Genomic DNA, 27743 nt, shown 5'->3' with positions numbered 1-27743 from the left:
ATTGTGAACAACTGAGTTTAAATATATTTGGCTAAGGTGTTGTAACGGTTTTCTTGAGTTGAAGGAGAGGTGGACCAAAACGCAGCGTGGTTATTATTCATGGTTCTTTAACAAAGAAACTATACATGAATAGACTAACAAAACAATAAACGTGAGAAAGCCTAAACAGCTTATCTGGTGAAAACAAACACAGAGACATGAACAATCACCCACAAAACCCAACACCAAACAGGCTACCTAAATATGGTTCCCAATCAGAGACAATGACTAACACCTGCCTCTGATTGAGAACCATATCAGGCCAAACATAGAAATAGACAAACTAGACATGTAACATAGAATGCCCACTGAGATCACACCCTGACCAAACAAAACATAGAAACATACAAAGCAAACTATGGTCAGGGCGTGACATAAATACTAATAATGGTCTTATCTCTGTTTATTAGAGTTGTTTTTTGTATTTATTAGTTAGTTAATGTATCGTCACTTTTCATTCATTAAAGATCATGATTAACCACCACGCTGCATTTCGGTCCGACTCTCTTTCGACAAACGAAGAACGCCGTTACACTAAGATCCTTTTTTGGAAGAATTTGTTATTTGATGAGTATTTCAAAGGCAAGAAGGTTTCTACATAGAAACTCTTCTGAATTTGAATTATTATTATTATTTTTTTTATTACTTTAAAATAATGCCTGAGCGTTAGTGTTAATCTAATTACTTAAACTTTAACATCAGGAGTCCCAGTAATCTGATAAATGTTTAAAGATGTTTTAAACTGTACCTACAGTGTAAGGGAATATTTGTGCATATGATTTGTGCAATGATTCTCTTAATCATTTAACAAATACAATACTGACTGTTTATGTTTTTGCCATGATTTTTGTGTTTCAAACTAGTATTTTTTTTCATTGTATTGATCAGAGAGTGGGAGAATAGATGGAAGTCTGAGTGAACCAGCAATGTATTGTGTGTTACACAGAACATTTTGCAGTTTTACCTAGGGTTGATTTTTCATTGTAACATGTCTATTGTTGATTCAGGAGTTGGTGTTAATAACCAGAATTGAGTGTTATTAATTTATTTTGTGTACAGCAGGGATTGGCAACTTTGTGAGGGAGGGGGTAGGGCTGTGGCAGTCGACATTTTGTCACCTGGTTATTGTCAAGTAAAAACAGACGTCCGGTCTCACGGTAATTGACCGTTAATTAACATAAACACGTTTAGCATCTCCAGGCCTCCACACATACAAGCCACTGATTTGCTCCTTTGGAACATCTACATAAAAAAAGTTATAATAAAGTAATACATCAATTTAATATACATCACAAATCCATTATTTATTTTAGTCAGGTCTAAAGAAACATTATGATATGAAGAAACTGTATTTCAGAAGATCAGAATATGAGTTGGCCTACTGTATGTTATCTGGCTATGCTCCGTGCCATTTAGCTGACAAGATAAACTTATAAGTCCCGTTCCATTATTTTATTTTATATGATTTTATATTATGAAGAACATAATTGATCTTAACTGAAAAAAATGGAAAGGACGTTTTTCTTGAAACAGGTCCTATATGCTAGATTTAGAGTTTAGTTGTGAATGATACCAACCTCAGAATGTCTTAGAAATCAAAACATATATGGGCTGCATGGTGCGACATTAGGCTATTGCAGCACTGCTGTTCTCTCATCAAGTGATTTTCCCTCATCAGACTATTCTCAATTTAATCTTGTTTTTACTAATATGTAACATTTGTTTCGATTTAGAATGGCCCATTATCAAATGGGCAGCAACAGGGGCAGGGTAAAAAAAATACATGTAATTTGTATGCACTCGAATAGGGAATGGAAGCGCCAAGCTTTCCAGATTACTGGATAGGGCTGCACTCAGAGTATCCTGCCTTGGAAAATCTTACTGTTAAGACACTGATGCCCTTTGCAACCACGTACAGTACCTATGTGAGAGTAGATTCTCGGCCCTCGCTAGCATGAAAACTAAATACAGGCACAGACTGTGTGGAAAATGATTTAAGACTCTCTCCAATACAACCCTACATTACAGAGTTATGTGCATCCTTTCAAACACACCCTTCTCATGAACCTGTTGTGAGTTATTCACCATTTTTGATGAACAAATAAGGATTTATTTGTAAGATGGCTAAGTAAAGAGCAAAAGTATTGTTATTATATGTGTCCTGGTACTATAAGAGCTCTTTGTCACCTCCCACGAGCCAGGTTGTGACAAAAACACACTCATTCTTACGTTTAAGAAATGTATCGTATAGTGTGTGTGTGACAGGCTTACAATGGTGGCAAAAAACAACATTTGAGAGTGCGCTGACCCTGGTGCTAGAGGGGGAACACAGCTGGAGGAGTGTTTGAAAGTTTACAGGACTATAACAAGTTTGGGAACCACTGCTCTAGAGAAAGCATTTTCACTGAGCTTGACACCACTCCAGTCGACACATGGCATTGCGTAAGGTGATTTTAGGCTCGTGTCCTGCTGCTTGGCCATGGAAAGCCATTTCATGAAGCTCCCAACGAATAGTTCTTGTGCTGACGTTGCTTCAGTTTGGAACTCGATTGTGAGTGTTGCAACTAGGACAGACCATTTTTAAGAGTTACCCGCTTCAGCACTCAGCGGTCCCGTTCTGTGAGCTTGAGTCGCCTACCACTTCGCAGCTGAGCCGTTGTTTCACCTATATGTTTCCACTTCACAAAAACAGCACGTACAGTTGACTGGTACAGCTGTAGCAGGGCAGAAATTTTACAGACTGACTTGTTAGAAAAGTGGCATTGTACGACGGGGCCACATTGAAAGTCACTAAGCTCTTCAGTAAGGCCATTCTACTGCCAATGTTTGGCGGTGTGCTTAATTTTATACACATGTCACCAATGGGTGTGGCCGAAATAACTGAATCCACTAATTTGAATCGGTGTCCACATACTTTTTTATATAAAGTGTATCATCAGAGAGAGGGGTCCCAAGTCATACAGATGATGGCCTGTTTTTCTAAAATAAAATAAATAATTTTGTCTGTTTGTTTGTAATGAGGCCAATGTGTATGTTTCATAACCAGTATAAGGTTATAAGGCTTTCAAGTATGTAGCACACAGTCTATGAAAAGCCAGTAGTCTGCGAGTGGGGTGGAGACTAAACTGTGTCAACCAATGTCCACCGTTTGTGCTATAGCTGCTGTGGCTTACTGAGGACATTTTTCTGTTAGCACAAACCTCGAAAAAAACACGTCTCGGCTATTCCAGCAGAGGAACTTCCCCTTCAAAGGTTAGTGGTCTCTTAAATGTATTTTGTTAAAAGGTTTTGTCTTCATTGAAAGATGTGCATAGATTCCATCAAAGATTGATGATTGCATTCAACATTATTTTACATATAGCTTAGCCTACATAAATGTATTGCATGAACAATTAATAGGTCCTCATTATTACAAATCACCAATTTTAAAATGTAATATAATTACATAATTGCATTTCCCCTCTGATCCTAGCAATGAGAAGAGCATGTTACTGAAGCTGAGCTGTGTGATTCTGCTCATCATCCAGAGGGACACAGAAAGTAGGTTTCCAATTGTCATAAAATGTCATACTATTGAAATCATGTTTTTGTCTCTGTATTCTTATTGACACAAGGCAAGACAGGGCTTTTGGCTTATTATTCTAATAACATATTCACTAAGTAGTTTCAGCCTAGACCAGTGGTTCCCAAACTTTTTATAGTCCTGTACCCCTTCAAACATTCAACCTCCAGCTCCCTCTAGTATCAGGGTCAGCACACTCAAATGTTGTTTTTTGCCACCATTGTAAGTCTGCCACACACACTATACGATACATTTATTAAACATAAGAATGAATGTGAGTTTTCGTCACAATCTGGCTCGTGGGAAGTGACAAAGAGCTCTTATAGGACCAGGAAACAAATAATAATATAATAATAATCAATAATGTTGCTCTTTATTTAACCATCTTACATATAAAACCTTTTTTGTTCATCAACAAGTGTGAATAACTCACCACAGGTTAATGAGAAGGGTGAGCTTGAAAAGATGCACATAACTCTGCAATGTTGGGTTGTATTGGAGAATCTCAGTCTTAAATCATTTTCCACACACAGTCTGTGCCTGTATTTAGTTTTAATGTTAGTGATGGCCAAGAATACACTCTCACATAGGTACGTGGTTGCAAAGGGCATCAGTGTCTTAACAGGGCGATTTGCCAAGGAAAGATACTCAGAGCAAAGCCCTATCCAGAAATATGTCAGTGGCTTCTGAATAAATTTAATTTTCACAGAACTTATTGTTGCAATTTCATTGAGGCTCTCTTGTTCAGATATCGGCAAGTGGACTGGAGGCAGGGCATGAAAGGGATAACGAATCCAGTTGTTTGTGTCATCTGTTTCGGAAATGTGCTGTGTGTTCTTGTTAATGCAGAAAGAGAAGAGCTACAACTTCTCAATCATAGCCTCAATTTTGTCCCGCACATTGAATATAGTTGTGGAGAGTCCTTGTGATAATAGATTCAGATCATTCAGGTGAGAAAAAAACATCAACCAAATAGGCCAGTCGTCTGAGACACTCGTCATCATGCAAATGGTCAGACAAGTGAAATTTATGGTCAGTTGAGAAAACTTTAAGCTTGTCTCACAATTCAAAAAAAATGTGTCAATACTTTGCCCCACTCCACTGTGTCTCCCTGTCATGGATTTTGCGCCATCAGTACAGATACTAACACATCCTGACCGCGAAAGTCCATTTGATGTCACAAAGCTCACCAGTACATAAAAAATATCCTCTCTTGTTGTTCTGGTTTATAGTGGTTTGCAGAAGAGGATTTCTTCCTTAATTGACCCCCCCCCCCCCCCCCCCATAAACATAACAGACATATACCAGGAGCTGTGCCAGGCCCGCAACGTCTGTTGACACATCCAGCTGTAACGCATAGAATTCGCTGGCTTTTATGCAAAGCAGTAATTGCTTCAAAACATCTTCTGCCATGTCACTGATGCATCGTGAAGCAGTGCTGTTTGATGAAGGCGTTGTGTATAGTTTTTTGGGCCTTTTCCTCAGCATTGTCCCAGCCACATCCACGGCAGCAGGGAGAATTAAGTCCTACACAATAGCATGGAGCTTGCCTGTCGTAGCCACTCTTTAGCTCACCATATAAGACGTTTCTAGCCCCTTTTATCCATGTCTTACTACTCGAAAGTCATCTTAATTCTCATTCAAAAAAACTCCTGTGGATTATTTTTCTAAATGTCTACACAAGAGTGAAGGTTTCATCGAGTTGTGAGATAGGACTTTTGCACATATAACACACTGTGGCTCAGGAAAGGCACTACTCAATGTACAGTTGTTCTCATCGTATTTTCGCTTCTTCGATGATCCAACGTCCCTGTCTGTTGTTTGGTGCTTTCCCGGGTAAGGGGGAAGTAGTTATTCGGCTGCATCAGATTCACAACTGTCAGTGTCCATGCTGGGCTAACAACAAATGTAGAATTACTAATGCTAGCATTATATGTGCTCGTGGAAGCAGAAAAACTTGTGTTTTGTGCGACAGGTGCAGGTGTAGTTCTGCATATAGTCACTCCCAAGTGGCGCAGTGGTCTAAGGCACGGCATCTCAGTGCTAGAGGCGTCACTACAGACCCCCTGGTTCGAATCTAGGCTGTATAACAACTGATTGGGAGTCCCATAGTGCAGCACACAATTGGCCCAGCGTCGTCCGTGTTTGGCTGGTGTAGGCCTTCACTGTAAATAATAGTTTGTTCTTAACTGACATGCTTAGTTAAATAAAGGTGCAATTTAAAAAATAAATGAAGTAGCAGTACTACCAGTAGAGCTGGTATGGATGCGGGACTTACTTTTTTAAAACCGTTTATCAATTTTCGATTTAGCAGAATGAGCAGCAATTACGTTTGGCTACACACGGACTGTTAGCGGAATTACCGCAAGAGAGTAACGGTTAATGTGATTGGATGTTAATTATTTGACTAGGCTCCCTCTATTTGACATTGGGTTGTTATTTCACTGAACACTAGGTGGTTTAATTTTAATTTTGGCAGTGAAACGATGCTACTCAGGCGAGAAAAACATCACCCAAATGTATAGCCCCGTTCTAAATCTAAATGGACTGTTTGAAAATGTGAATCACATGTTTCTTTGTCATACCTCTCGAAGGCATTGCGCGTACCCCTGGGGCGGAGACTGAACCCAGATCAGTGTGTGCTTTAGCCATCTCCTCTGACTATGGCTGCCAAAATGGGAATAGGGTCAAATATTGAGCAAATGGCACATTTGTATTTGCAATAGCCACATTTCAGCATTAATAGGATATCATAGTTCATAAGCACAGCTAAATTGTCACGATCGTAGTAAGAAGCGGACCAAAGCGCAGCGTGGTGTGACTGCATGATTTAATGGATGACGAAAACACGAAGTGAACTGAACAAAACAATAAATGAACAACGACCGTGGCGCTAATGAATAATCGTGCTGACACAAACACTACACATAGACAATCACCCACAACCCAAAATGACAAAACAGGCTACCTAAATATGGTTCCCAATCAGAGACAACGACTAACACCTGCCTCTGATTGAGAACCATATCAGGCCGAACACAGAAACAGACAAACTAGACACACAACATAGAATGCCCACTCAGATCACACCCTGACCAAACAAAACATAGAAACATACAAAGCAAACTATGGTCAGGGCGTGACATAAATACTAATAATGGTCTTATCTCTGTTTATTAGAGTTCATACGCATCTATTCTACAGGTATCTTTTGGACTGTTTTTTAGGCTTGTGTTTTCTCTTCAGGTATTCGGGTCATTGGTGAATGCAGGACTGTGGTACTGGGGGAGGATGTGGACTTATCCTGCAGACTGATAGAGACAACCGAGGACCTCGAACAGATAACATGGCAGAAAAGTACTGCGGAAGAAACACAGAACCATAATTTTATGCTGATTTATCCCAATGGGGTTACTAATTTTATTGCACCGAATGGATTGGCACATAGAGTCCAGTTTATTGGGAACACATCAGAAAACCTTGGATCTATTCGAATAACAGCTGTCAGACTGTTTGATGAAGGCACCTTCACATGTATCTTCAGTGTTTTCCCCAGTGGAACATACACTACAGAGATACCTCTGACTGTGCTAGGTAAGAACTCTTCCTTCACTCTTTGCAGAATTGTTTATACTTTTGACGGTGTAGAATGACCGCATGTGATAATCAATACTAGAAAGCCAAAAAGTTGGTAGTTTCATTATTCAAGTGAAGCAAGAGCAGAGCCCTCATCTACAGGTTTTGCTTTTTCCACACTTAGAAAAAGGGTGCTAAATGGATTATTTCCAGAGGGATACGATTCGACCTATAACCTTTTTTTATCCTAAGTGTCACGCCTTGGTCTTAGTATTTTGTGTTTTCTTTAATTATTTGTTCAGGCCAGGGTGTGACATGGGTTTGTGTGTTGTGTTTCGTATTGGGGTTTGTAGTATTTGGGATCGCGGCCGATTAGGGGTGTTGTATAGGCTTGGCTGCCTGAGGCGCCAGTCAGGTGCTTCTCGTTGCCTCTGATTGGGAACCGTATTTAGGTAGCCTGAGTTCGCTTTGTCTTTCGTGGGTGATTGTTCCTGTCTCTGTGTAGTGTTCACCAGATAGGCTGTAATTAGGTTTCACGTTCCGTTTGTTGTTTTTTGTATTTATTAGTTAGTTCATGTATCGTCACTTTTCATTCATTAAAGATCATGATTAACCACCACGCTGCATTTCGGTCCGACTCTCTTTCGACAAACGAAGAACGCCGTTACACTAAGATCCTTTTTTGGAAGAATTTGTTATTTGATGAGTATTTCAAAGGCAAGAAGGTTTCTACATAGAAACTCTTCTGAATTTGAATTATTTTTTTTATTTTTTTTATTACTTTAAAATAATGCCTGAGCGTTAGTGTTAATCTAATTACTTAAACTTTAACATCAGGAGTCCCAGTAATCTGATAAATGTTTAAAGATGTTTTAAACTGTACCTACAGTGTAAGGGAATATTTGTGCATATGATTTGTGCAATGATTCTCTTAATCATTTAACAAATACAATACTGACTGTTTATGTTTTTGCCATGATTTTTGTGTTTCAAACTAGTATTTTTTTTTCATTGTATTGATCAGAGAGTGGGAGAATAGATGGAAGTCTGAGTGAACCAGCAATGTATTGTGTGTTACACAGAACATTTTGCAGTTTTACCTAGGGTTGATTTTTCATTGTAACATGTCTATTGTTGATTCAGGAGTTGGTGTTAATAACCAGAATTGAGTGTTATTAATTTATTTTGTGTACAGCAGGGATTGGCAACTTTGTGAGGGAGGGGGTAGGGCTGTGGCAGTCAACATTTTGTCACCTGGTTATTGTCAAGTAAAAACAGACGTCCGGTCTCACGGTAATTGACCGTTAATTAACATAAACACGTTTAGCATCTCCAGGCCTCCACACATACAAGCCACTGATTTGCTCCTTTGGAACATCTACATAAAAAAAGTTATAATAAAGTAATACATCAATTTAATATACATCACAAATCCATTATTTATTTTAGTCAGGTCTAAAGAAACATTATGATATGAAGAAACTGTATTTCAGAAGATCAGAATATGAGTTGGCCTACTGTATGTTATCTGGCTATGCTCCGTGCCATTTAGCTGACAAGATAAACTTATAAGTCCCGTTCCATTATTTTATTTTATATGATTTTATATTATGAAGAACATAATTGATCTTAACTGAAAAAAATGGAAAGGACGTTTTTCTTGAAACAGGTCCTATATGCTAGATTTAGAGTTTAGTTGTGAATGATACCAACCTCAGAATGTCTTAGAAATCAAAACATATATGGGCTGCATGGTGCGACATTAGGCTATTGCAGCACTGCTGTTCTCTCATCAAGTGATTTTCCCTCATCAGACTATTCTCAATTTAATCTTGTTTTTACTAATATGTAACATTTGTTTCGATTTAGAATGGCCCATTATCAAATGGGCAGCAACAGGGGCAGGGTAAAAAAAATACATGTAATTTGTATGCACTCGAATAGGGAATGGAAGCGCCAAGCTTTCCCGCTGGTCTGTTTTGGAGGCTACTTCGGTTTTCTAGCAGAGAATGTGCTTAATATGAGCAGCTGAAAAATAAATACAAGAACACTTATTTCACTACACGCATCAATCACTTGTTTTTGTCTTGTCCCTTACTGTCCCTTGTAAACATCGTTTTTCCTTGTTTTTTCCCCCCGTATATATATTTAATATTTTAATTTCACTTTCTATCTATGTACTGAATATACTTTCCCACAACCCGCCTCACCCAATGTGGTACGGATCTGCTATTTTTATACTTAAGAACTTATCAACTCATCAAAAGCTATGCAAGTTATGCCTTGAATCTATTCTACCATGCCCAGAAATCTGAACCTTTTACTCTCTGTTCTGAACGTACTAGACGACCAGTTGTTATAGCCTTTAGCCGTACCCTTATCCTACTCCTCCTCTGTTCCTCTGGTGATGTGTTGGTTAATCCAGGCCCTGCAGTGACTAACTCCACTCCCATTCCCCAGGCACTATAATTTGTTGACTTCTGTAACCGTAAATGCCTTGGTTTAATGCATGTTAACATTAGAAGCCTCCTCCCTAAGTTTGATTTATTCACTGCCCTAGCACACTCTGCCAACCTGGATGTCCTAGCTGTGTCTGAATCCTGGCTCAGGAAGACCAACAAAAACCCTGAAATTTCCATCCCTAACTGTAACGTTTTCCGACAAGATAGAACTGCCAAAGGGGGCGGAGTTGCAATCTACTGCAGAGATAGCCTGCAGAGTTCTGTCTTACTATTCAGGTCTGTACCCAAACAATCCGAGCTTCTACTTTCTGATGTAAAAGAGAATGTTTTTGGATTTTCAAACATTATTTCCTAAAGGACTTAATGATGAAATGCCTATGTATGTTATGTTGTGAATTTGAACATGAATTATGTGCCTATTTAAGATTACTCATTCATCTTGTGCGGGATCGTTTTCCTTCATCTTGTTCAACTGTTGCCATGCACCTGCAAAAAAGATTGCTCAGATGTGCGAGTGTCTTTTGAATTTTGAGCTTCTACTTTTAAAAATTCACCTTTCCAGAAACAAGTCTCTCACCGTTGCCGCTTGCTATAGACCACCCTCTGCCCCCAGCTGTGCCCTGGACACCAAATGTGAACTGATTGCCCCCCATCTAGCTTCAGAGCTCATGCTGCTAGGTGACCTAAACTGGGACATGCTTAACACCCCGGCCATCCAACAATCTAAGCTTGATGCCATCAATCTCTCAAAAATGGTCAATGAACCCACCAGGTGCAACCCCAAATCCGTAAACACGGACACCCTCGTAGGTATCATCCTAACCAACTTCCCCTCCAAATATATACCTCTGCTGTTTTCAAACCAATATCTCAGCAATCATTGCCTCATTGCCTATATCCATAATGGGCCTGCGGTCAAACGACCACCCCTCATCACTATCAAACGCTCCCTAAAACACTTCAGCGAGAAGGCCTTCCTAATCGACCTGGCCCCGGGAATCCTGGAAGGACATTGACCTCATCCCGTCAGTAGAGGATGCCTGGTCAATATTTAAAAGTGCCTTCCTTGCCATCTTAAATAAGCATACCACATTTTAAAAAATGATAACAAGGAAAAGATATAGCCCTTGGTTCTCTCCAGACCTGACTGCCCTTGACCAGCACAAAAACATCCTGCGGCGTTCTGCATTACCATTGAAAAGCACTCGTGCAACTTTTCAGGGAAGTTAGGAAAAAATATTCACAGGCAGTTAGGAAAACTAAGGTTAGCTTTTTCAAGCAGAAATTTGCAACACTGTCACCACCGATAAATCCACAATAATTGAGAATTTCAATAAGCATTTTTCTACGGCTGGCTATGCTTTTCTACGGCTGGCTACTCCCCACTGCAACTCGCCCAAGCCTCCCCATTTCTCCTTCACCCAAATTCAGATAGCTGATGTTTTTAAGAACTGCAAAACCTGGATCCCTACAAATCAGCCCGGGCTTGACAATCGGTACTATCTTTTTAAAATGATCTGCCAAAAAAATTTCAACCCCTATTACTAGCCTGTTCAACCTCTCTTTCTTATCGTCTAAGATTCCCAAAGATTGGAATGCTGCCGTGGTCATCCCCCTCTTCAAAGGGGGAGACACTCTTGACCCAAATTGCTACAGACCTATATCTGTCCTACCCTGCCTTTCTAAGGTCTTTGAAAGTCAAGTCAACAAACAGATTACCGACCATTTCCAATCCCACCGTACCTTCTCCGCTATGCAATCTGGTTTCAGAGCTGGTCATGGGTGCACCTCAGCCATGCTCTAGGTCCTAAACGATATCATAACCGCCAATGATACCTGGCCTGGCCAAGGCTTTCGACTCTATCAATCACCACATTCTTATTGGCAGATTGAAACAGCCTTGGTTTCTCAAATGATTGCCACGCCTGGTTCACCAATTACTTCTCTGATAGAGTTCAGTGTGTCACATCAGAGAGCCTGTTGTCCGGACCCCTTGCAATCTCTATGGGGGTGCCGCAGGGTTCAATTCTTGGGCCGACTCTCTTCTCTAAATACATCAAGGATGTTGCTCTCGCTGCTGATGATTCTCAGATAAACCTCTACGCAGACGACACCATTCTGTATACATCTGGCCCTTCTTTGGACACTGTGTTAACTAACCTCCAGACGAGCTTCAATGCCATACAACTCTCCTTCCATGGCCTTCAACTGCTCTGAAATGCAAGTAAAACTAAATGCATGCTCTTCAACCGATCACTGCCCACACCTGCCCCCCCCGTCCAGCATCACTACTCTGGATGGTTCTGACTTAGAATATGTGACAACTACAAATACCTTGGTGTCTGGCTAGACTGTAAACTCTCCTTCCAGACTCACATTAAGCATCTCTAATCCAAAATTAAATCTAGAATCAGCTTCCTATTTCGCAACAAAGCATCCTTCACTCATGCTGCCAAACATACCCTCTTAAAACTGACCATCCTACTGATCCTTGACTTCGGAGATGTCACCTATAAAATAGCTTCCAACACTCTACTCAGCAAATTGGATGCAGTCTATCACAGTGCCATCCGATTTGTCACCAAAGCCCCATATACTACCCAATCTGGTGCAGTCCATGAAGAGGAGAACACTGCAGTACTTAATGCTGCTGTTTGCCACACCAGATACTGACTGTTACTTGTGATTTTGACCCCTTTTTGTTCAGGGACACATTATTCCATTTCCATATTTCATATGGAAAGAAGTATGTTCAATAGGAAACCGATATTAGCAGGTGCATTTTATCTTCATCACGCGTGCATACACACATTTCCAATAGTGTGTCCCACTACAAAAAGTAATTATTCTTACTCGTTTTGGAAGAAACAAGCCTGAAATGTATTTACCTCCCCAGACGGATTCTGGCACTTAGACCGCACTCAGTCAGCTGAAAAATGAAAAAAGTAAACTGGAAAACGCCAAGCCAGAAGCAGTGCTCCTAGTGGCTGGGGACTTTAAAGCAGGAAAAACTGAAGTCAGTCTTACCTAATTTCTATCAGCATGTTAAATGTGCAACCATAGGAGAAAAAAAACTCAAGACCACCTTTACACCACACACAGAGATGCATACAAACCTCTCCCTTGCCCTCCATTTGGCAAATCTGAACATAATTCCATCCTCCTGATTCCAGCAGGAAGCACCAGTGACTCGGTCAATAAAGAAGTGGTCAGATGACGCAGATGCTAAGCTACAGGAATCTTTTGCTAGCACAGACTGGAAAATGTTCAGGGATTCTTCCGATGGCATTGAGGAGTACACCACATCAGTCACCGACTTCATCAATAAGTGCATCAATTACATCATCCCGACAGTGACTGTATGTACATACCCTAACCAGAAACCATGGATTACAGGCAACATCCACACTGAGCTAAAGAGTAGCGCTGCCGCCTTCAAGGAGCGGGACTCTAACCCGGACGTTTATAAGATATCCCGCTATGCCCTCAGACGAACCATCACAGGCAAAGCGCCAATACAGGACTAAGATTGAATCGTACTACACTGGCTTCGACGTTTGTCAGATGTGGCAGGGCCTGCAAACTATTACAGACTACAAAGGGAAGCACAGCCACGAGCTACCCAGTGACACAAGCCTACCAGATGAGCTAAATCACTTTCATGCTCGCTTCGAGGCAAGCAACACTGATGCATGCATGAGAACATCAGCTGTTCCGGACGACTGTGTGATCACGCACACCATAGCCGATGTGAGTAAGACCTTTAAACAGGTCAACATTCACAAGGCCACTGGGGCAGACGGATTACCAGGACATGTGCTCTGGGCATGTGCTGACCAACTGACAGGTGTCGTCACTGACATTTTCAACATGTCCCTGATTGAGTCTGTAATACCAACATGTTTCAAGCAGACCACCATAGTCCCTGTGCCCAAGAACTCTAAGGAAACCTGCCTAAATGACTACAGACCTGTAGCACTCACGTCGGTAGCCATGAAGTGCTTTGAAAGGCTGGTCATGGCTCACATTAACACCATTATCCCAGAAACCCTAGACACACTCCAATTTGCATAACGCTCAAACAGATCCACAGATGATGCAATCTCTATTGCACTCCACACTGACCTTTCAAATCAAATCAAATTTTATTCATCACATGCGCCGAATACAACAGGTGTAGGTAGACCTTACAGTTAAATGTTTACTTATGAGCCCTTACCAACAATGCAGTTTTTTAAAAAGTAGATAAGAATAAGAAATAAATGTAACAAGTAATTAAAGAGCAGAAGTAAATAACAATAGCGAGACTATACACAGTGGGGTACCGGTACAGAGTCAGTGTGCGGGAGCACCGGTTACTTGAGGTAATATGTACATATAGGTAGAGTTATTAAAGTGACTATGCATAGATGATAACAACAGAGAGTAGCAGCGGTGTAAAAGAAGGGGAGAGGGGGGCAATGCAAATAGCCTGCCATCCAGGACCTCTATACCAGGCAGTGTCTGGTTGTCAAAGACCCCAGCCACCCCAGTCATAGACTGTTCTCTCTGCTACCGCATGGCAAGCGGTACCGGAACGCCAAGTCTTGGACCAATAGGCTTCTCAACAGCTTTTACCCCCAAGCCATAAAACTCCTGAACATGTAATCAAATGGCTACCCGGACTATTTGCATTGTCACCCGCCCCTCGCCAACACCTCTTTTACGCTGCTGCTACTCTCTGTTTATCATCTATGCATAGTCACTTTAACTATACCTACATGTTTATATTACCTCAATTAGCCTGACTAACCGGTGTCCCCATACATTAACTCTGTACCGGTACCACCTGTATATAGCCTCACTACTGTTATTTTTACTGTCATTTTACTGTTTTTTATTTCTTTACTTTTCTATTGTTTACCTAATACCTATTTTGTACTTAAACTGCACTGTTGGTTAGGGCTTGTCCGTAAGCGTTTCAGTGTAAGGTCTGTTGTATTCGGCGAATGAGACAAATAAAAACTGTAGAGCAGAGAAGGTTGTATCCCCCATATAAATGACATTCTATTGGTTGCAAGAATTTTGTATAATCATTTAAAATAAAAAATTGTACGTTTTGAATCCGGTGTCATTTTGCGTATCAGTTCATACACCATGTGCCATGGAATCAGTACGTAAAAAATCTCTTCCCAACTATTTTGCAATCTATATGGGACTGCTGTCAATCCTTTGGCCTTTAAATGAAACTGGTATACTCTTTTATTTATCACAATTATTGTCTTTAATGCAGGGCCGACAGACAAGTTCCTTACTTTTTCCTCCTTCCACTTTCCTCTTCCATTTTTGCTGCAATGCTAATATTATTCAGTTGTAATTTTGGGTAGGGCATACATTTCTATATGGTTTGTCAGCTGCATTTGCGACATAACTTCTTACAGTCATACAGATATAATTTACAAAGATTATACATATGTTTTTTTTAATCATTTTATAAATTCAATTATTATGTTGGAGTTTAAACAATATTTGTTGCATAATTTTTTCTGTCGTTTCTGTACTCTTTATATAGATTGTTTTAATGTGAAATGAATGGGGTTGATTTTTAAGGCTGTTGAAAAGTGTGGTGAATAGTGACACTTTTTTAGGATGTCAATATAAATGAACGTATTTAATCTTGTTTGTAATTTGTCTTGCCATTTCATCATTATATGTGTTAGGGTTTTTACCATCGAGGACCACTTTGGAAACAAGCGTTTTAATTAATTCTATATGCTGTTACACAAAATAAATTCAATTCAATTCATTTTGAATGATTAGCAGAACAGGAAAATTGTGAAATTGACACACTTATCAAGAGAACACACGATCATCCCTACTGCCTATGTTCTGGCGGATTCACTAAACACAAATGCATCTTTTGTAAATAATGTCTGAGTGTTGGAGTGTGCCCCTGGCTATCCGTACATTTTTCCGTACATTTTTAAACAAGAAAATGGCGCAGTCTGCTTTGCTTAATATAAGAAATGTGAAAATATTAATATACATTTTTACTTTTACTTTTGATTCTTAAGTATATTTTAAACCAAATACTTTTAGACTTTTACTCAAGTATTTTACTTGGAAACTTTCACTTTTACTAGGTAAAGGGTATCTGTACTTTCACTCAAGTATGACCATTTGGTACTTTTTCCATCACTGATGATTTGAAAAAGTTGCAAAAAAAGGCAAGCTGTGTCTTGCCTTACTGAACAACCTGGGCATCATTCCTAAGTGATAATACATCATTCACAAGTGATAGGCTATTATTGTCCCCCATCAGACTGTTCTTAATTTAGTGTCATCTTTACATATACTAAATAATATATGTGTGAAATTAGTTTTTATTTAGAATGGACCATTATCATGTCCCTGTCTCGGGAACATGGGCAATGGGGGAAAAATATGTAATGTATATGCTTAAATAGCAAAGGGAGCAAGCTTTTCCTGTGGTTAATTTTCATGCCAGTCAGGTAGACTATACTCCTGTACTAAATTGTCATACTTGAGTAAAGGTAAAGATACCTTAACAGAAAATGAATCAAGTAAAAGTGAAAGTTACCCTACTTGAGTACATGTCTAAAAGTATCTGGTTTTAAATATACTTAAAGTACAGTGGTAAAAAAGTACTACATTATCATACTTGAGTAAAAGTACAAAGTAAATGTTAAACATCAAATTCCTTATATTAATTAAACTGTGTTCTTACTATTTTTTATTAGGGAGAGACAGGGGCACAATCCAACACTCACACTCCAACACATCATTTTAGGGCTCCCAAGTGGCACAGTGGTCTAAAACACAAAATCTCAGTGCTATTGGTGTCACTACAGGCAACCTGGTTTGAATCCAAACTATCACAACCGGCTATGACACGGAGGCGCACAATTGGCCCAGTGTTGCCCGAGTTTGTCCGGTGTAGGCCATCATTGTAAATAAGAATTTGTTCTTAACTGACTTGCCTAGTTAAATAAAGATGAAATAAAAACAATTTTTAAAAATTATGACAGGGACAACATGAAGTGGATGATCAAGTGGATGATCAATCATTATCAGGCTGATAACCATCTCTGGCTTTTCAGTGATGGTTATAAATAAGTAAGTGTACGTTTTTCTGTGTTTTTTGATATTTTTTATTTAAAAAATGGTAATGAGTTTTTAAAAACACATTTGTGATCATAGGCAGAAGGGATGATAAAGCATTCTGTCCTGCATGAGAATTCTAAATGTAACGAGTACTTTTAGTTGTCAGAGAAACTGTATGAAGGAAAATTTACTTCATTTTCTTTAGGAATGTAGTACAAGCATAATTTGTAAAAATAATAATAATAATAGTAAAGTAAAGTACAGATACCCCAAAAATCGACTTTAGTTACACTTAAGTGTTTTTACTTAAGTACTTTACACCACTGGTGTAGCCTATAGAAAGCTGATGGGATCCTCCCTCTTTTTAATAGAGGCCATCAAAACTCTGTTATCTCATGCAATTGCTTAGCCTATAGAAATGCTGTGCAATAGGAGCTCATGGGCTCTCATTAAGTGTGATTAGATTTTCGATTACCTATGCAATGATGTCAGAGGTATGAGAGGGACAATAGTGTGCAAAGCAGTATAAACGTTTGTTAGGCTACTAATGACCATCAGCAGAATCAGAGCTTGGAGAAGTCTAATATACTGTATACTGTATAATATATATACTGAAGTCTAATATATATACATATATATACTGTATATATATATATATATATATATATATATACAGTATATATATACAGTAACTTTCAGTATATATACAATATATATACAGTATATATATATATATATATATATATATATATATATATATACAGTATATATATATATAACACAGGGTTTAAACCCAAACAAAAGAGCGAGGTGTAAATCTCAATATAATCACAGCATGAGACCCGTAATACAAGTGCACATAGCACAAAAGCCAATACATTGCACAGGTGCTCACAGAACCAACAGACATGGTAACAATAATCAACAAGGACAATGGGGCACAGAGGGCACATATGTAACATACTAATCAGTGGAAATGGGAACCAGGTGTGCGTAATGAGACAGTCCGGTCTTGGTGGTAATGAATCCAATTCAATGATGGCTAGAAAGCCGGTGACGTAGACCTCCGGAGCTGGTTCACGGAATGAGCAGCAATACCGGGGTATCCGTGACATTAACCCTAATTTGCTCCATTGATGCTGTACTATTTTGGCTGATGCTGTAAAACAACACATTTCACTGCAATTACCTGGTGTATGTGACAATAAAACATCTGAAACTCCACTACTACTGCCCTATAGACAGACATTGTAACTATATTATACTACCATATATAGAGGGTTCTAGGCAGAATCATTTAGAGGGGGATCTATGAAGAACCCATAGAGATCCTATTCTAATTTCTAATTATTATTCTAGACTCTGCAAAGGGTTCTACCCAGCACCAAAAAGGGATCCTGTATGGGGACAAACCAAAGAGCCCTATGTGGTTGTACTTAGCAACTTCCTTTCTGAGAGTGTATCCTCTTACTCAAGCTGTAACCAGTAGAGTACAGGCGTCAATAGTTTCAACAATGGTGGAAAAGATGTTGGAATGTATAGAATACACCACTGTATCCTGCATTCCTTGACGGCATAATCACTGGGCTGTGAATGCTTTTCAGTGGGACTGGTGAAAAACAGATGTTGTGATATGTGTGAAACTTAATACCTCAGGTGCAAGAACCTCTCATCAGGGTAAGCTAAAACCTGTTCAAACATGATTGCCCATACCTCCGATACAGTAAATGTGTAGCTACTAATGATGTATATTGCAATTGGCCAGATAGAGAACATTAAAGGGTTTATTTAAAGTGTGTTGATCATGTAACATGAGCATTTGGATAAGTTTCACATGACGGGCTGTGTGTGTTTGGGTTGTTCTTTCATGAATAGTTCCACATTTATCTTGGCCAGGTCGTAGTTGTAAATGAGAACTTGTTCTCAACTGGCCTACCTGGTTAAATAAAAGGTGAAGTAAAAATAAAAGAAAACAATTATAATTAGTGACTTGTTCATGTTTTCTGTTCTCTGTTTGTTTGTTTTCTGGTCATAGTTCCTCCAGTAGTGAGTGTGACAGTTGATGTTCCTACTGTCATTGGGAAGAATGAGGTTGTCTTGGCAACCTGTGTGGCTGCTGGTGCTAAGCCACAGGCAGATGTAAAGTGGCAGACAGGTACAATTGGCAGTTTGTTGAAGATAGTGACTAACTCCACCCAGCACGCCAACGGCACCACCACAGTCCTCAGCCACCTGCTCGGGGTGCCAACCAGAGCAGCCAATCAGCAGCAGATCCAGTGTGTGGTCAACCAGTCTGCCCTGGCAACAGAAAGGAGCTACAACTACACCATAGACATCCACTGTAAGTATATGCTCCACTACTACTGCCCTATAGACAGACACTGTAAATATATTCTACTACCACTCTCCTACACTATCGACATCCACTGTACATTTATATTCCACTATCAATGTTATAGACCATAGACATCCACTGTACAGATAGAGTCTCACGGTCTTCACTGGCTGTAGCCTAGTAGCCCCTCTAACCAGTCCATGTGTCACGGTCGTGAGGAGAGACAGACCAAGGCGCAGCGTGATTAAAGTTCCACATCTTTTAATAAAGCAAAGCTTCCAAACAAAACAATAAACACTACCATGACATCAGTGGTGCTACATGCGCATAAACAAAACAATATCCCAGAACCCAGGTGGGAACATTGGAGAACTTAAGTATGATCCCCAATTAGAGACAATGATAATCAGCTGCTTCTAATTGGGAACCATACCAAGTACACCAACATAGAAATAGCTAAACTAGAACTCCCCCCTTGTCACGCCCTGACCTACAACACCATAGAGAACCAATGACTCTCTATGGTCAGGGCGTGACACCATGTCTGTCTATACACTCTTAGAAAACCAACAGGAGAACCCTTGAATAACCCCCTATTAGATCCAGGTAGAACCCATTTGGTTCCAGGTAGAACCCTTTTGGGTTCCATGTAAAACTATTTGCACAGAGGAAAGCCTTTGATCTAGCCCCGTAATAACTGTTATTTTCTTGAGCTTAAACATAGTTCTGAGGCACAGAGTGGTATGGACCTTTACAAGGCTTTCATTGTACTGCTCCTCTACTGCAAGTAATCAAACTGAAATGAAGGAAGATAAGGTTTTGCCTCATCTGAGGATTGGGCCAGTAACCAAAAGGCTAGATTGAATCCCTGAGCTGACAAGGTAAACATCTGTCCTTCTGCCCCTGAACAAGGCAGTTAACCCACTGTTCCTAGGCCGTAATTGTGAATAAGAATTTGTTCTTAACTGACTTGTCTCGTTAAACAATGGTTAAATTAAAATGTAAAAAATATGTGGGTTAAAGTTCCACTCCTGTCATTGTTCTAGTTGTAATATATCTGTCTTGGTATTGGTGTGTGAGTGTATTTTTACATTCTTTACCTGCAGTAACTGAAATCACCTCTCTGTTTCTCTTTCTCTGTCTCTCAAATCAAAGAAAATAAAATGTTACTTATCACATACGCCGACTACAACTGGTGTAGACTTTACAGTGAAATGCTTGCTTAAAATCCTTTCCCAACGATGCAGAGTTTAAACAAAATTATTCAATAGTAACTAACACAAGAGGAATAAAATAAAATACGCAAGAAAGGAGCTATATGCAAAGAGTACCAGTACCAGATCAATGTGCAGAGGTACGAGGTAGTTGAGGTAGATATGTACATGAAAGCAGGGTCAAGTGACTAGGCATCCGGATAGTAATAATAATAGTAAAATAAAGAACAGAGTAGCAGCAGCAAATTATGTGTAAAAGTCTGTGTGTGTATGTTAGTGTGTGAGTGTCCGTCTGTATTTGTGTGTTTGTGTTGTGTCAGTATGCGTGTGTGTTGTGTGTGTGCATATTTAGTGTTTGAAGGTGTGATGGATTTGTCTGGGAGTGACAGTGTAGTGTGGGTGTATAAGTGAGTGTGTATATGGTGTATAAATAGTCTAGTGAGTCTGCGTAGGGTCAGTATATATCAGGTCAGTGTATATGTAAAGTGTAGAGTCAGTACAGATAGTTTAGGTACCATAACTGATTATTTAGCAGCCTTATGGCTTGGGGCTAAAAGCTGTCTCTGAGCCTGTTGGTCCTAGAGCCGATGCTCCGGTACCGTTTACCGGACGGTAGCAGAGTGAACAGTCTATGGTTAGGGTGGCTGGACTCTTTGGCAATTTCCTCTGGGACCACTTGCTATAGAGATCCTGGATGGCAGGGAGCTCGGCCCCTGTGATGTACTGGGCTGTCTGCATCAACCTTTGTAGCGCTTTGCGGTCAAGGGCAGTGGAATTGCCATACCAAGCGATGATGCAGCTATATAATTTTTGGAGGATCTGAGGGCCCATTCCCTTCAGGACTGTGCGGGTGAGTGTGGACCATGTTAAGTACTTACAGATGTGGACGCCAAAGAACTAAAAAGTCTCACTCCACAACTACCCCGTCGTTGTGGATGGAAGTGCTCTCCTTTGTCACCACACTGCTAAGTCTTTGACTCTCTCTCTCTCTCTCTCTCTCTTTCTCTTTCTCTTTCTCTCTCTCTCTCTCTCTCTCTCTCTCTCTCTCTCTTTCATATATATATATATATATATATATAGATCCACCTCAGACAGTGAACGTTACCTTTAGTGAGGCCTCTAAAGCCACAGTCTTCCTATGTGTAGCAGATGGCAACCCACACCCCAGCTACACCTGGAGCAGGTACTTACTCCTATGTAAACTATTTCATACCAGTTTAAATGTTATCTACACATGTTAAGACATGAGATCTAAATAAGTTAAAGGACAGTTGTTGAATTATGCTGGCAGTCAAATCATGTCTTTAACACACACGCACACATACAGTCACACAGATACTCAGCCCCTCTCCTCTCTCTCTCTCTCTCTCCCAGAGTGGTCCAGCCATGGCCTGGGTCTTCAGTGAGAGCAGAGGGAGACATACTGCACTTCCTCAGTCTCAGCTCTGAGCTGAATGGTCTCTATGTCTGTGAGGCCTCCAACCCCTACGGACGAGCAACTGGTTCCCTCAATGTACACATATCCTCTGGTGAGATGCACCTGAGACACATACACACACACACACACATTCATACTACTTGCTTATAATTGATTGATTGCCTAATTTCTTGAATACTTTATTGTCCCATAGGGAAATTTGTCTGATAAATATACAGGCTTTCCTGGTATACACATGAAACACATATATGAGGTTGAGAAATGTGTTGTAGCATGGATAACAAAGTTGAGCCAGATGTTCACTTATCTTTCACTGCATGTGTCAATATCAGACTTATGGCCTCATTACCCTTTCTACGGGAAGGTACTGTATAACCACTAACTAAGATGGTCATGATACACACGTATCTCTTACTGCATATGTACATGTCGTTTAACCTACAGTCATGGCCGAAAGTTTTGAGAATGACACAAATTTGGCTGCTTCAGTGTCTTTAGATGTTTTTGTCAGATGTTACTATGGAATATTGAAGTATAATTACAAGCATTTCATAAGTGTCAAAGGCTTTTATTGACAATTACATGAAGTTGATGCAAAGAGTCAATATTTGCAGTGTTGACCCTTCTTTTTCAAGACGTCTGCAATCCGCCCTGGCATGCTGTCTATTAACTTCTGGGCCACATCCTGACTGATGGCAGCCCATTCTTGCATAATCAATGCTTGGTTGTCAGAATTTGTGGGTTTTTGTTTGTCCACCTGCCTCTTGAGGATTGACCACAAGTTCTCAGTGGGATTAAGGTCTGGGGATGGACCCAAAATATCAATGTTTTGTTCCCTGAGCCACTTAGTTATCACTTTTGCCTTATGGCAAGGTGCTATATCATGCATTGTTCCTCACCAAACTGTTCCTGGATGGCTGGGAGAAGTTGCTCTCAGAGGATGTGTTGGTACCATTCTTTATTCATGGCTGTGTTCTTAGACAAAATTGTGAGTGAGCCCACTCCCTTGGCTGAGAAACAAACCCACACATGAATGGTCTCAGGATGCTTTACTGTTGGCATGACACAGGACTGATGGTAGCGCTCACCTTGTCTTCTCCAGACAAGCTTTTTTCCGGATGCCCCAAACAATCGGATAGGGCATTCATCAGAGAAAATGACTTTACCCCAGTCCTCAGCAGTCCAATCCCTGTACCTTTTGCAGAATATCAGTCTGTCCCTGATGTTTTTCCTGGAGAGAAGTGGCTTCATTGCTGCCCTTCTTGACACCAGGCCATCCTCCAAAAGTCTTTGCCTCACTGTGCGTGCAGATGCACTCACACCTGCCTGCTGCCCTTCCTGAGCAAGCTCTGTACTGGTGGTGCCCCGATCCCGCAGCTGAATCAACTTTAGGAGACGGTCCTGGCGCTTGCTGGACTTTCTTGGGCACTCTGAAGCCTTCTTCACAACAATTGAATCGCTCTCCTTAAAGTTCTTGATGATCCGATAAATGGTTGATTTAGGTGCAATCTTACTGGCAGCAATATCCTTGCCTGTGAATGTAACGGGGTTCCTCCTGGGAAGGAGAGGCGGACTAAAATGCAACGTGGTTATAATTCATGGTTCTTTAATAATGAAACTATACATGAATAAACTACAAAACAAGAAACGTGAAAACCCAAAACAGTCCCGTGTGGTACAAACACTGACACAGGAGACAACCACCCACAAAACCCAACACAAAACAGGCTCCCAATATGGCTCCCAATCAAAGACAATGACTAACACCTGCCTCTGATTGAGAACCATATCAGGCCCAAACACAGAAACAGACAAACAAGACATCCAACATAGAATGCCCAGTCAGATCACACCCTGACCAAACAAAACATAGAAACATACAAAGCAAACTATGGTCAGGGCGTGACAGCGAAGCCCTTTTTGTGCAAAGCAATGATGACGGCACGTGTTTCCTTGCAGGTAACCATAATTGACAGAGGAAGAACAATGATTTCAAGCACCACCCTCCTTTTGAAGCTTCCAGTCTGTTATTCAAACTCAATCAGCATGACAGAGTGATCTCCAGCCTTGTCCTCGTCAACACTCAACCTGTCAGCTGGTCCTTTTGTGGCATGGCTGAAATGCAGTGGAATTTTTTTTGGGGGATTCAGTTAATTAGCATGGGAAAGAGGGACTTCGTAATTAATTGCAATTCATCTGATCACTCGTCATAACATTTGAGTATATGCAAATTGCCATCATACAAACTGAGGCAGCAGACTTTGGGAAAATTAATATTTGTGCCATTCTCAAAACTTTTGGCCACGACTGTAGTATTATCTCTTTGTTTTCTGCAGGAAAGTTTTTGCATTGGAGCCATGATGGTTGCTTGGGCAACATGATTACATGTCATTATAAATACAGACTGTTTCTTATATTAACTGTATCTCCTCTCTCCTCACAGAGACCTCTGCTGCCTGTTGGGTTCTACTCGTTGTCATTCTCTGTCTGATTGTTGCTGCGGCTGCACTCATATGGTACCGGTGCAAATACGGAAAGTTTCCTTGGTAATATCAACTATTGTAATATTATGAACAGAATTTTCCATTATGAAAAAATATCATTTTCATTTGATGATCATATATTGATTTGGATCAAATTCAGATTATATTTTTTTCTTGACGATATTCCAGGAGTCCAATCATAGCCAATCAACAGGTCCAGGCACCACCACAGGTATGTGACTATTTTAAAGTCCACCATTGTTGTGTGATTAACCTATCTCATCAGCCACCTTTTGCTATGCAATAATAATGTTATAATGTCTGATAACAAGGTTGAGGAAGATGAACCTGGGACGTCTGGGTTCTGACACTCCAAACCAGGAAGGGAGAAGTAACGTGATGTAAGGAACACACATTATTTGTATTATTATTTTGTATTTTTAACATGATTTATATCTTGTTTGAGGTATTGTCTATTCATGAGGCATGATTATTGTGCTTTTTTAAAAGAAATCACTGGACAGCCTGAGAACAGATGCCAGAAGAAGCACAGACATGCACTATGTGGGGGAAGAATTCCAGTCTGCACATTCTCCAACGCCACAGCCATTTGCAAGAACAGGCACATTCTCCAACCCCACAGCCATTTGCAAGAACAGGCACATTCTCCAACGCCACAGCCATTTGCAAGAACAGGCACATTCTCCAACCCCACAGCCATTTGCAAGAACAGGCACATTCTCCAACGCCACAGCCATTTGCAAGAACAGGCACATTCTCCAACTTAAAAAAAATATGTATTTAACTAGGCAAGTGACTTAAGAACAAATTCTTATTTACAATGACTGCCTACACCGGCCAAACTCGGACAACGCTGGGACAATTGTGCGACGCCTTATGGGACTCCCAATCACAGCCAGTTGTGATACAGTCTGGATTTAAAACAGGTTGTCTGTAGTGACCTCTCTAGCACTGAGATGCAGTGTCTTAGACCACTGTGCCACTTGGGAGCCTAATGAACAGGGACCCTATGCAGTATTATCTGTGACATTAGAAACCTCAGCTAGGCCCCTCCTCCACCACAGCTTTAAATAGTGCTGGTCCTCGTTTCTGTTTTTTGTTCCCTTCTCGTGGACTCCGCCTTGCCGTGGTGGAGGGGCTTTGCTGCTTCAGCGGGAACAACAACTCTCCTTTATGTATATGCACTGCTCAAAAAATAAAGGAACACTAAAACAACACATCCTAGATCTGAATGAATGAAATATTCTTATTAAATACTTTTTTCTTCACATAGTTGAATGTGCTGACAACAAAATCACACAAAAATGATCAAAGGAAATCAAATTTATCAACCCATGGAGGTCTGGATTTGGCGAGCACATGGAGCACATGGAGGATCTGGCGAGCACATGGAGCACATGGAGGATCTGGCGAGCACATGGAGCACATGGAGGATCTGGCGAGCACATGGAGCACATGGAGGATCTGGCGAGCACATGGAGCACATGGAGGATCTGGCGAGCACATGGAGGATCTGGCAAGCACATGGAGCACATGGAGGATCTGGCGAGCACATGGAGCACATGGAGGATCTGGCAAGCACATGGAGCACATGGAGGATCTGGCGAGCACATGGAGGACTGTGTGGTCCCCCAAAGAAATGCCACCCCACACCATGACTGACCCACCACCAAACCGGTCATGCTGGAGGATGTTGCAGGCAGCAGAACGTTCTCCACGACATCTCCAGACTCTGTCACGTCTGTCACATGTGCTTAGTGTGAACCTGCTTTCATCTTTGAAGAGCACAGGGTGCCAATGGCGAATTTGACAATCTTGGTATTCTCTGGCAAATGCAAAACGTCCTGCACGGTGTTGGTCTGTAAGCACAACCCCCACCTGTGGACGTCGGGCCCTCATACCACCCTCATGGAGTCTGTTTCTGACCGTTTGAGCAGACCAATACACATTTGTGGCCTGCTGGAGGTCATTTTGCAGGGCATGTGAAATGTATTGTCAATCAGTGTTGCTTCCTAAGTGGACAGTTTGATTTCACAGAAGTGTGATTGACTTGGAGTTACATTGTGTTGTTTAAGTGATCCCTTTATTTTTTTGAGCAGTGTATATGGTGCATGTTGAATCCAACTAAAGGGAGGTCAGGTATAATCTAAATAACATGTGCAAATGGAGAATATTGTCAGTAATGACTAGACAAACACTGGCTGGTGGTGGTACTTGCAGCTGCTCTAAAATGAATTCCTTCATATTATGCAGCCTTATGGGGTCTTGCTATTTTTTTAATATTTTTACCTAATTAGGCATGTCAGTTAAGAACACATTCTTATTTTCAATGACAGAACAGTGGGTTAACTGCCTTGTTCAGGTGCAAGAACAACATATTTTTTATCTTGTCAGCTCTGGGATTTGATCTTGCAACCTTTCAGTTACTAGTCCAACGCTCTAACCACTAGGCTAACTGCCACCCATGGCTACTGATCCACAGGGGACAGAAGCTCCACTAACAGCTGCCTTATGATTCATGCATTAACCCTATCCCTGATAAACCCTATGTTATTTGTTTTTTTAGCCTAGTATTAGTGTAGCATGGCATTTTTCGGTCACCAGTAGTTACTGTAGGTAGTTAGTAGTTATAATGCAGTTATTTTCCCTATATTATTAGCTAGAATGCAGGTCTAGTTACAATGCAGATCTTTTCACTAAGTTAATTGTTAGAATGCAGGTTAGAAAGAGACTGTTATGTCATGTCTTGTTCAAAATGTACACACAATTTTCACAAGGCCTTGCTTTGCTTCGTGCACTGTAAAGTCCTTGTATTTCAGCCTTGGAACTAGGAACACACAGGGACAAGCTGTTTCCTGGTCGTTGTGGCTCTGTTCTGTCTGCTTGATTGATGATATGGGAGTGGCTATTATAGACCACATGGGGGTTCCGGGCAGATTAATTCCCTCCTGATCTATGAACTGTTTTAGCCTCAACTTCCTCCCAACCCAATCTTCCAAAATACGTTAATTCTTATCAAGTTAAAGCATTCCTAAAGGTTAACCTAGTGTGCACTTCTGCCTTTTAATCAACAAGAAGAGACATGTCTGTTGGTTTATGGGTGGTAGTGGCAGTGGTTGGTGTGTGTGTACATTACTAGTGTACATTTTTTTGTGTTGGTTTATTCACACATACTGATTGGTTGGATGCTAATTAATCCTATACTATTCTGAGTGGGACATGCATTTTGTTCAGTGAAATTTAAAATAATCCAATATCTCTAGTGATCAGGCACTGCAGTGAACAGTAGCTGTATGACCACTCAGAAAAGGAGAAGATGAAAGAAGGAAGTCAGTGAAAACGACAGTTTGGTTGCAACCACCAAACTTGCATCAGAGATAAATAATTATATTTTTGAACATCTGTTAGACGGTTAGCAGTTGTTTCCTTCCTGAGAATATATTTTTAACTACTCGTTAGTTTCAGTGCTTTTGAACATATTGTAAACTGTTAAAAATCATTCAGAAGTT

At 40.5% G+C, this 27743-nt stretch overlaps 1 protein-coding gene across 3 annotated transcripts; it reads left to right on the top strand.

Moving 5' to 3' along the window:
• The first annotated feature begins 678 nt into the window (after positions 1–678).
• LOC109869698 (nectin-3) lies at positions 679–27743 on the top strand. Of its 3 annotated transcripts, XR_004204498.1 has the most exons (11): positions 679–3291; positions 3512–3579; positions 6848–7195; positions 18779–19084; positions 21373–21475; positions 21667–21821; positions 24174–24276; positions 24403–24445; positions 24546–24614; positions 24724–24909; positions 24984–27743. XR_004204498.1 is itself a non-coding variant. In XM_020459982.2 (10 exons), the coding sequence occupies exons 2-9, from the start codon at positions 3525–3527 to the stop codon at positions 24579–24581; spliced, it is 1149 nt and encodes a 382-aa protein (XP_020315571.2). In that variant the 5' UTR covers positions 679–3291; positions 3512–3524; the 3' UTR covers positions 24582–24614; positions 24724–27743. The 3 variants fall into 3 exon arrangements, 1 of the variants encoding a protein (XP_020315571.2); XM_020459982.2 differs by having other exon boundaries at positions 24724–27743; XR_004204499.1 differs by lacking the exons at positions 679–3291; positions 3512–3579; positions 6848–7195 and adding an exon at positions 17553–18420 and having other exon boundaries at positions 24724–27743.

This window comes from Oncorhynchus kisutch, linkage group LG2 (genome assembly GCF_002021735.2).
Source record: "Oncorhynchus kisutch isolate 150728-3 linkage group LG2, Okis_V2, whole genome shotgun sequence".
In the NCBI taxonomy this organism is placed as follows: domain Eukaryota; kingdom Metazoa; phylum Chordata; class Actinopteri; order Salmoniformes; family Salmonidae; genus Oncorhynchus; species Oncorhynchus kisutch.
The sequence above is the reverse complement of the archived record's forward strand: the minus strand, read 5'-3'. Positions and strand labels throughout refer to the sequence as shown.